The sequence below is a fragment of the Eriocheir sinensis genome, chromosome 24 (assembly GCF_024679095.1).
Source record: "Eriocheir sinensis breed Jianghai 21 chromosome 24, ASM2467909v1, whole genome shotgun sequence".
Classification (NCBI taxonomy): Eukaryota; Metazoa; Arthropoda; class Malacostraca; order Decapoda; family Varunidae; genus Eriocheir; species Eriocheir sinensis.
The window spans coordinates 12,696,815-12,708,249 of NC_066532.1; the positions used below are offsets into that span (position 1 = coordinate 12,696,815).

General features: G+C 37.6%; 1 protein-coding gene across 2 annotated transcripts in view; it reads left to right on the plus strand.

The window, feature by feature from the left end:
* LOC127002856 (SCO-spondin-like) overlaps positions 1-11,435 on the plus strand; it is a 70,790-nt gene that overhangs the window by 29,526 nt on the left and 29,829 nt on the right. For both annotated transcript variants that reach the window (XM_050869076.1, XM_050869077.1), the window contains one exon: positions 9,493-9,545. In XM_050869076.1, coding sequence (XP_050725033.1) covers positions 9,498-9,545 — 48 coding nt within the window. In that variant the 5' untranslated portion in view covers positions 9,493-9,497. The remainder of the gene's footprint in view (positions 1-9,492; positions 9,546-11,435) is intronic.

An 11,435-nucleotide genomic window follows, 5' to 3' on the forward strand; every position in this document is an offset into this window, starting at 1 on the left:
TACATCCTCTACGATTCAGACCCAATGGTAATAGTAGAAGTAGTAGTAGTAGTAGTAGTAGTAATTTCACATCCCATTCGTAACACCAGAAGTAGATGGTAGATAGGTGACTAGGCAGATAAGGGAAGTGATTAGAGCAAGGTAGCCAGCAGGTAAATAGCAGGTAAAAAAATAGCAGAGAAGACGGCAGGTGATCAGAGAGTAGGCAACACACACACACACACACACACACACACACACACACACACACACGACAAAAACTGGCCTGCTACTGCTATTTATGCTGCTACACTTTTCCCTGACTCACTCCCTGCTGCCACAACCACATCCTGTTTCCACTAACACTAACTTACATATAACTAACGGTACCTATATATAACTTCACTAACACCAAGACTGACAGTAACATGAAAAACCGAAGCGTTGTTATAGTATGTTCTCTCCTAGGCTGTGTGTAGATCTGTATTTAGTCCCTATGCTTTTCAATCTTTGTAAATGACGCGCCAGAACACCTAAATGTCTGTACTTTTGTCCCATATACCGATGATAGTGTCACTCATATTCTTAACCCCTTGACCGCGGATTTCCCACAAGAAGACATCACCAAGCTACAGGAATGGAACAAAAAGTGGCTGCTACAATTCAATGAGGAAAATGTAAAGTCCCGCACCTTGGGAGAAGATAGCCAGCATACCGATACCACATGAGAAACATTCCACTATCCACCACAGAAGCAGAGAAAAACCTGGGAGTATAAGTAACCCAAGCTACCAATGAAATCTGAATCCGTACCAATCGCAGCGGACGGGTTAAACATTTCTCCGCCCAAGCACTTATTTGACTAGGCCTTCGTATGAGTAGTGGGCATTTCCAGGGGTAGTTATATGATCCTTCTGGTAGTTTGACCCTTCTTCTGTACCATTAATCTAAAAAAACACTCATTAGAACCCAGCTGATCCACTTTTCGGCCTTTGGATAAAAATAAAGTGAGGGGAGGAAGCGTCTGACGTTATCGAACTAACACCTTAACGACGCATTGACTACAGCAAGAGCTCCTCAACGTAAACTAATAACCTACGTAACTAGCCTTGTAACCTTGGTGTTGCGAGAAATACCTCCTCTTGGAAATAAGTCGCTCGGCTGTCCTGCACGCATGCGCACTGGGAAATACACCACAGGAAAACATGTTGATTTGCCTGGTGTTGTTTTGTTTTGTTCTTGTGATCTTTGCGATGGTTGATATTGCCCGCAAGACAGCAACACACCAGACCAACAGACCAAACAAGCAAAAACTGAGTGAACACTAACGAAGGGTAATTCTTTCTAAAATCTGCCCTATTCGTTTGTTTTAAAACCTTCTCGTGATAAAAAAAGTGTTACTCTGATGTTTGTGCAATGTATTGGAACCGAAACAGGACAAGTAAACGATAGCGGGGAGTGAAATATAGAAAAAGTAAGCGAGTTGATCCTTTATCTGCGAACCGGCCTCCCAGCCAGTCAAATTATTCCTCCCTCCACCTCCTCAGCATCTCTGTCCCTCCTTGCCCCAGTCCCCCGGCTTCCCTTCCTCAGTCCACCTGTTTATCCTCAAATGTTTGCTTTATTGTTGATGTGCATGTATTCTTATTTTAAAGTATGTGTAACTGTTTCCATTAGTATAGCCTACTCTCACATCGTATATCTTTTATGTAAAGTTTTAAGAACAAGAATAACCGAAGTTGGTGGAATCCTCTTCATTACTTTTATTATTATTAAAGTTAATATTCGTATACATCTTTATTATAGTTACAACAGTAGCAGTGCAGTGACCCGCAGAAACCCTCTCACACTCACTCAGCATTATATGTACACCTCTCTGGCCGACTGGTTAGAGGAGTGGCTTCCCTCTGGTCGGTCGCGGGTTCGATCTCCGGCGCCGGAGTCTTTCCAAGTCTGGATTAACTTCTCGTGTGTTTCGTGACACGCAGAGGTGGTGTGGATGTACGGGAGAGTGCAATTCAACTGAATCCAGATCTGGAAAAGGTTTCCGGGAAGCCTCTCCTCCAACAGTCGGCCAAAGAGTGAAAGCCCTCCCGCTGAAAGAGTTTGGGAGGCTGGCTTTCTGCGTCAGCCGGGTCACTTTATAGTAGAGATCTTGGCACAGTTTTTAGATTATTTTCCTCAGTTAGTGATTTCAAAGCTGGTTTCGACATATCAGGAGACAGATAGGCAGCTGGATACATACATAGATAGATTGATAGATAGACATATAAATAGATGGATTGATAGATAGGTGGATGGACATATGGATAGATAGCTGGATAGATAGATTGATAGATAGATGGATGGATAGATAACGACAGATAAAGATTGATAACGAAATACCTAAGTCAAGCCTAATTTTACTGTTTTAACCAACCCTCTAAAGAAAAAAACTTATTAGGCTTTATATTTTTCTATCTTTTTTTATACCAAGAGGAAGAAAAAAAACAGCGACAATACAGAAAAAAAAGAAAGACATATATAAAATGAAGGAAGGAAGGAAAGAAAAAACATAAAAAGATAGATATGTATAACAAAGAAAAGAAAAAAGCAACATATTATAAGAGAAAACGGGTTAAGATAATGCTATTTGATTCCTTACCAACGAATAGGAAAGAAAAAGACACGTAGCCTATCATTCTCTCTCTCTCTCTCTCTCTCTCTCTCTCTCTCTCTCTCTCTCTCTCTCTCTCCATGACTTTGCAACAATAGTACAAACATTTAGTGATTCTCCGCAACCGTTGATAATGGAAAATAAATAAAAGAAAATGAAAGAAAAAAAGAAAAGAAAAGAAAAGATTAAATTGATGTCCTGAATCCTGTGCGAGAGAGAACAAGAAATAAGAAAGAAAAAGAATTAAAAAAGAAAGTTTTAAAAGATATTGGGTCTACGTGTTCGTGTTAAGACAAAGAAAAAAGAAGAGAAAAAAGAAAGAAAATAAAGGAAAAAAAGGAGAGTATATTTATGAGTCCCTGACCTAGGCCAATCATAAAGGTCTTAACCATCTGTGAGAAAGAATATAAGGAAGGAGGAGGAAAAGGAGGAGGAGGAGGAGGAGGAGGAGGAAGATCAAAGAATAAAAAGAGGAAGAGGGGGTTAAAATTAATGATGATAATAGAAGAAGGGAAAGGAAGAGGAGGAAGAGAAGGGGAAAGAAGAAGGGAAAGGAAGAGGAAGAAGAGAAGGAGGAAAAAAGAATGAAAAGGAGGAAGAGGAGGAGAGGAGGAAAGAAGAATGAAAAGGAGGAAGAGAAGGAGGAGAAGAGTAACTCATAACAGGAGAAGGAAGAGGAGAAGAAGAGGAAGAGGAGGAGGAAAAAATGATGGAATGAGGAAGAGGAGAGGAATGGTGAATGATAATATAAGGAGAAGGAAGAGAGGAAGGAAAGAAGAATAAAGAGGAAGAGGAAGAGGAGAGGACGGGAACGTTGAATGACAATATAAGAAGGAAGAGGGGAAGGAAAGAAGAATAGAGAGGAAGAGGAAGAGGAGAGGAGAGGATGGGTGAATGAGAATATAAGGAGAAGGAAGAGAGGAAGGAAAGAAGAACAAAGGAAGAGGAGGAGGAATACGTGGGAGGAAGAGGAAAGAAGAATGAGAGAAGAGAGAGAAAAGATAGACAGAATAAAAGATAAGAAAAAAATAAGAAAGAAAATAATAAAAACAATATAAAAATACGAAAAAGAAAATTAAAAAGAGGTGAGACTGGCCTACCAAACGAAATTCAAACTATATAACAATACCACGCACATTACCCATTCACTTCATAACGCAACGGCTTTCATTACCACACAGAACACTACATCACCTTGATCATAACGAAATGGTGAAGGAAAACGGCAAAAGTTCTCTTCGTATGTCTCAAAACACTTTCAATATTCAGTGATCGCTTTGACAGCCCTCCCCCTCACTCGCTACCGTGAACACTGACTAGAAGATTCCCGAGTTTCCCGCGTAAATAATTAAATAACAATGAAACTAATAGGCTAAAGAGAAGTGAAAACAATATTATAATGGCAGAAGCATTATTAGAAGGTTATTGATTTTTTAATGCCATAATTCAGCGATAAATAAATAAATAAGAACCCAAATAAACCGTTAAACTGAAGGACAAAGTTGATTGACTAAAGAGGCGTAAAAAATAAAGCACAATATAAGAGGCTATTGATTTTTATCGGTAATAATGAAGCGTTAAATGCATCCATAAAAACCTAAATCAGCCGTTAAATTGGTCCACAAATGTGCAAGTCACGACAAAAATCAAGAAGCACCACAGCTGTTATCAATGTACTTATTATTATGATTTATATATATCGTGTCAATCAAATGTGACGTTTAGATATTACAAAATGAACTATGAAGAAGCACCGTTGCCAGATTGTCGTACTCAGAGCATAGTATTTGCCGGTTTCTGACGCTTAACTATTGCCAAGAAACATCAGGAATGAACTATTTTAACGATAATTATAAGTGAATCTCCTTATTGTGGTCCACGAGACAATTTTTGGCTCGGAAGTCGGTAAACATGAGGCTGAGTAAGACAATCTGGCAACGTTGTGAAGAAGGTCTTATTAAAAAGGAACCACGAATTTTGACGTCAGTGTTCAAGAAGCCAGTGAGAGGGAGGGAGCGCCAAAGCGATCTTCTTATCATAATTGTTATTTTGATAGATGAAGAGGAATATCACGTTTCAAACTACTATTTAGAGAAGAATAAGGTAATGTGGTGCTCCGTGACTTAATTGCAAGTGCTGTGTATTTGTGAATAGGCTTTTTTGAGGTATAACTAAGAGAAAATCCCGTTAATAGGCTATTTTTATTAATCTATTTATATATTGGTTCAGTTTGGTGTCCGAAAACCTGTACGAGAAAATAAAATAAAATAAAAGAAAGAAAAAGTGTTAAAAGAGATTGGGATTTTGCTTGTTCTTGTAAGACAGAGAAAAGAAAAGGAAGGAAGAAAGGAAGAAGAAAAGAAAGGAAGAAAGAAAGGAAGGAAGAAAGAAAGGAAGGAAGAAAGAGAGGAAGGAAGATAGAAAGGAAGGAAGATAGAAAGGAAGGAAGAAAGAAATGAAGGAAGAAAGAGGAAGGAAGATAGAAAGGAAGGAAGATAGAAAGGAAGGAAGAAAGGAAGGAAAAAAGAAAGGAAGGAAGAACGGAGTATTATTATTCTTTTTGTTCTTATTCTTCCTCCTAATTCGTTTTTTCTTTTTCTTTTTTTATGTGTGTTGTTGTTGTTGATAGATTGACTGATATCTCCCCATTCATCTACCGATTCCTTTACTTATATAAAAAAAAATAATAATGTGCCTGTATGACGGGAAGCAATTAACCTCCCTGAAATGAATTAATATAACTTCGCAGATGGAGTCGAGATAAATAATCGTGTGACAGCAAAATAATAGCTGCTGGCGCCTCACAATAACTATAGCAATAAAAAAAAGATAATTTCAACTTCCTCTTTGGCGGAAAGCAAAGCATCCTCTCTGAAATGAACTAATATCACTTCACAGGCAAAGTAATGAGGGAAATTACCGCAAATAAATAGCCTCTGATGCGTTTCATAAATACTATAATCGAAAAAGAAAAAGAAATTAAGCTAGGCCCCTAAAGTAAAGAGATAAATAATCGTCTAGCAGTAAATCAATAGTTTCTGCGTTTCACATGTACTATAACCTAAAAGAAAAAGATAGATTAAGTTAAAGTAAAAAGAAAAATAATTGTGTTGTAGTAAATCAATAGCTTATGCGTTTCACATTTACTATAACCTGAAAATAAAGATAGATTAAACTGTATCTAGACGGGAAGCAAACCAATCTCCCTGAAATAACGTGACGTGATTTGTAGATAAAGTAGATAGAGAGAGAAAAAAAAAAGTTTGCAAAATAATAGCTTCCGATGAAATTTCAAGATAGATCTCACAAAAAAATAACAAGAATAAAGACTAATTAAACCTCCTCTGTGATAGAAAGTAATCAGTGACCTCGTAGATAAATAATCGTCTGACAGCAAAGTAATAACATCTGGGCAAGGTTAAAATACACTTCACAATAATAATACGAGATTGATTAAACTTCCTCTCTGACGGAAAGCAAATCAACTCCTCTGATGTAAATTTGTATGACTTCGCAGATAGAGAAAAGAGATAAATAACCGCATGACAGTAAATTGATAGGATATACACTAAAATAACACGAGATAAATTTAACTTTTTTTCTGGGGCCGGATTCATAAAGCACTTCTCCGAGATACATCCCTCCGCACTTACATTGGGATTCAGAAAACAGAAAACGATTTAGCCGAGGCTGTAGCTCGGTTGTAAGTTACGCCAGTCTCGCAGGAGGTGTAACACTTGCATCCTTTTTCAATTTTCAATAAAATGCTTTATATATTATGTTTAACGATAAAGAAATAAGAGTATATGAGTCAATAAAGCAAAGTCCTTCCTCGAACTTACATTCTCTTTCCTGGAGATGAAAAGCAAAACAATCTATTTGAAGGAAATCAATATGCCTTCGCTGACTGAGTAAAGATAGAAATGATCGCATGACAGTAAATTGATCGGATAAAGATGCAACTCACTAATATAACACGAGATAAATTAAACTTCTTCTATAGATGGGAAGCAAAACGATCTATTTGAAGTGAACCAATATGACTTCGCAGATAAAGGAAAAATAGAAATAACCACATAATAGTAAATTAACAGGATAAAGATGCGACTCACTAAAATAACGAGAAAAAAATAACTTTTTCTATAGATAGAAAGCAAAACAATCTATTTGAAGTGAACCAATATGACTTCGCAGACTGAGGAAAGATAGAAATAACCTCATAACAGTAAATTGATAGGGTAAGGATGCGACTCACTAAAAGAACACGAGATAAATTAAACTTCTTCTATAGATGGAGAGCAAACCATTATGAATTTGTAGATAGAGTAAAGAAATATATAGCCATAAGACAGCAAACTAATAGCAAGAATAAAAATGCTTCTCACAATAATCATAACCATACAAAAGAGAAATTAAAGTTTCTCTATCGATGGCAAGTAAATCAATCTTTCTGAAATTAACTGATATGACTTCGCAGATAAAGACAAAATCGCATGACAGTAAAGTAATAGCATCTGGCCAAGGTTAAAATGCGTTCCCAGTGATGAGAAGAGGAAGCATAAATCACGCAGTCTTCACACTCTAATTACAGGCGATGCTTCCTAAAAACGACTTGATATTGTGTTACGTATTATCTGAGGCGTAAGAAAGGAAGGCATTGGAAAGGGAAATTGCACCTCATTGTCTTGTTATATATAGATTTTTTTTGATCACACAATGAGGAAAAAAGATACAGGAAAGCGATTCAGTTGATCAACTCAAGGAAATTCGAAATACACACACACACAAAAAAAGAAAGAAAGTAAAGAAAATTATAAAAAGAAATACTTCTAGGGTACTGTATGTCACGTCTAACGATGGAAAAAAAGTTAAGTGAAAAAGATAAGTATACAAAAAATTAAAACGATTTATTAAAAAAATGATATATAGGAAGTAAAAACATTCAAACCTATATTTTAACCTACTGTACTACATTTTGTAAAGGAAAAAACGTGAAATTAACTGAAAAAATAAAACAAAAATTCTTCCTGCCTACTCTATCACACGTCTCGCAGGAATAAGATACTGTATACTAAGGTAATGAACGAAACAATGTCTGCATACATATTAGAAAAGAAACAAGTGAAATAAACTGAAAACAAAACAAAAAAATACTTCCTAGCCACGTCTTGCAAAAATAAAATATAAATCAACAAACATAACATACAAACGATTCATACATAATAGATAGAAAAAGAAAGTTAAATAAATAAAAACGAACCTAAAATAACGAAACAAAAAAAGCCCCCTAGCTTGCTACATCATGTCTCGCAAGAATACGATATAAATTGATAAACGGGATAAGTCTACATAGCCTACTTATTAGAAAAAAAGTGAAATAAACTTAAAACACCCTTCTCAGCAGCGGTGCCAAATTGTAATAATCAGCCTCTAATATTTGCAGATTTCCGATTCAAAAACTGTCTCCTCTATCCCAATAGGGGCCTAACTAAATTAATTCATAGTTATCATTAGAATGGTTAAATATTGCTACTTTTTGTAATAGTTATGGGTCAGAATCCGAAAAATATAATGCAAGGAGTACGACAATGTGGCAATGCTGCTTCCTAGTCAACTATATCACGCCTCGAAGGAATACGATATGAATTAATGAAGGGAACAGTGTCTGCTCCAAAACCACAAGTAATTCCCCCCTCAGATGGATTGCTCTGATGGGTTTAGCGTCTGGCAGGCAAATTGCACCTCCTGACCTCGTTATTAATATGTGTTTTGCTGCTATGAGGCGGAAGGAATAGATTACACTGTCTCACTCTGTACCAGGCGGAAGAGGGGAAGAGAAGGAGAAGAAAGAGGAGGGACAAAGGAGGAGGGAAACTAAAAGGGAGAAAGACAAGGTGAAATATGTAGTAAAGGAAGAAGGAGAAATATAAGGAACACAAGGAAGGTAAATGAAGGAAACTACAAAAAAAGAACGGAAAAGAAGAAGGAGAAGAAAGAGGAGGAACAGGGGAAGAGGGAAACTAAAAGGAAAGAGAAAGATGACGTGAAATATATAGTAAAGGAAGGAGAAGGAGAAATATAAGGAACACAAGGAAAGGGAATGAAGGAAACAGCAAATGAAGAACCGAAGAGAAGGAGGAGAAGAAAGAGGAGGAACAAAGGAGGAGGGAAACTAAAAGGAAACTAAGAAAAAGATGACGTGAAATATATAGTTAAAGGAAGGAGAAGGAGAAATATTAGGAACAAAAGGAAGGAGAATGAAGGAAGCTAAAAACAAAAATGGTAAGATGGATCAAATAGAAAAGGAAGGAGGAGGCGAAAGCGAAGGAACAAAAGGGGAGAATGAGGAAAGCGAGAACGAACCATAAAAGCTAAATAAAAAGCGATATGATGGATAGGAATAGGGAAGAAAGGAGGAGAAGAAGGAGGGGGAAGAGGAAGAGGAAAGTAAGTATAGGAAGGATACAAAAAACAAAAGGAGAAAAAGAGGAAAGCGAGCATGAACCATAAAAGCTAAATAAAAATCGATATGATGGACAGGAATAGGGAAGAAGGGAGGAGAAGGAGGGGGAAGAGGAAGAGGAAAAGAAGTATAGGAAGGATACGAAGAACAAAAGGAGAAAAAGAGGAATGAAAAGAAGAAGCAACAGTAAAAGAGGGACATAAAAAATACGATTCGAAAGAGAAGAAAAAGAAGGAAAAGGGGGAGGAGGAGAAGGAGAAGGAAAACGAGGAGTAAAAAAAATAAAAATGTAAAGGAAGAAAGGTATAGAAAATAGGATAATGATGATGATGATGATGATAGGATTTTTTTTCTCTTAGATCATTTACATAACATTTTTTCTTGCTTTTTTCAGGCACAATGTTCCTTAGTGTTCTCCTCCTGTCCTCCGCCGCCCTACATATAGTTGTGAGTATTGTTATTATTATTATTATTATTATTATTATTATTATTATTATTATTATTATTATTATTATTATTATTACTACTAGTACTACTACTACTACTATTGTTTTTGTTTTATTTTCATCTTCTTGTTCTCTCTCTCTCTCTCTCTCTCTCTCTCTCTCTCTCTCTCTCTCTCTCTCTCTCTCTCATACGGAAGAGAAAAAAAACTGTTGGGAAATGAAAGGGAAGAAAATAAGAGGGAATTGACGAGGATAAGAAATAAGAAATGAAAGACAAAATGAAGAAAGGAAGATAGAAAGGAAGGAAGAAATGAAGGAAGGAAGGAAGGAGCTATTATTGTCATTATTCTTCTTATTCTTCTTCCTCTTTCGTTTTTTGAGAGAGAGAGAGAGAGAGAGAGAGAGAGAGAGAGAGAGGAAAAAAAGGAAGGAATGTGACCACGTATTGAGGAACGTGAAAAGGTGTGTGTGTGTGTATGTGTGTGTGTGTGTGTGTGTGTGTGTGTGTGTGTGTGTGTGTGTGTGTGTGTGTACCCTATTTGAACCCATCTATGTGTACCCTTCGCCCACCTCTCCCTTCCATCCTTTCTTTCCTCCCTCCTTCCTTCCTTCCTTCCTTCCTTCCTTCCATCCTTTCCTTCCTTCTTTCCTTTCTTCTCTCTTTCTTTCTTTCTTTTTTCCTTTCTTCCTCCCTTCCTCCCTTCCTTCCTTCCTTCCTCCCTTCCTTTCTTCCTTTCTTCCTTCCTTTCTTCCTTCCTTTTTTCCTTCTTCCTTCCTTCCTTCTTTCCGTCTTCTATTCCCTCTTTCTTTCTACTCTCTTCTCCATATTCTTCCTTACCTTAATTCACTTCCATATATGAGAGAGAGAGAGAGAGAGAGAGAGAGAGAGAGAGTGAGAGAGAATGAGTCATGCATGAATGTTTTAGGGTTCTCTCTCTCTCTCTCTCTCGTATGTGGGAGAGAGATGATTAATAGGAGAAGAAGCAAAGAGAAGAAGAGAAAAAAAGGAGGAGTTGGAAGAGGAGGAGGAGGAGGAGAAAGGAGTAAAAAAGAGAAGAAAGGAGATAAGGTTTTGCAGTAAGAGTAGGAGGAGGGAAGAAGAGGAGGAGGAAGAGGAGGAGGAGGAGTACAAAAGGGTACAAAGGAAAAGCAAACAGCAACAGACCTCTTGGTCCTAACTAGGCTGTTTGTTGTTGCTACCATCTACTCTAATCTACGAGTCAGAGACACAGGACAGCAAAAGCGAAGGCTCCTCCCCTCCCACCAGTCCCTCCAACCGAGGCTGGCACGAAAAGGAAGAATACCATGTAGTATAGAAAAACTACAATGGAATTTTACATGGACAGAAGGAAGATTATACACGACAACTAAGCTAACACTACTTTCTGTTAGCAAAATAGCGGATGTTCGGGTTAGCTTCTAAATATTTGTCTAGTCGGTTTTTGAACGTGCAAATAGTTTAGCAAATAGGTGGAAGAGGAGGAGGAGGAGGAGGAGGAGGAAGAGAAAGGAGTAAAAGAGAAAAGAAAGGAGATAAGGTTTTGCAGTAATAGTAGGAGGAGGGAAGAGGAAGAGGAGGAGAAGGAGGAGGAGGAGGAGGCAGTGATGACCCCGGATGCTGGCTTTGACTCTGATGACCTCGCCTCCGTGTGCCTCGCCATCCATCACCTCCACCACCTCCACCACTTCCACCACCACCACCACCACCTCCACCACCACTACCACTACCACCATCCTTACTTTTTTACGTGTTGACTTTTTTGTGTTACTTTTCCTTCCTTCCTTTTTTTTTTTTTTTTCATTTTCATCATCATCTCCACCACCTCCACCACCTCCACCACCTCCACTTTTTTACGTGTTGACTTATTTGTTTTATTTTTCCTTCCTTCCT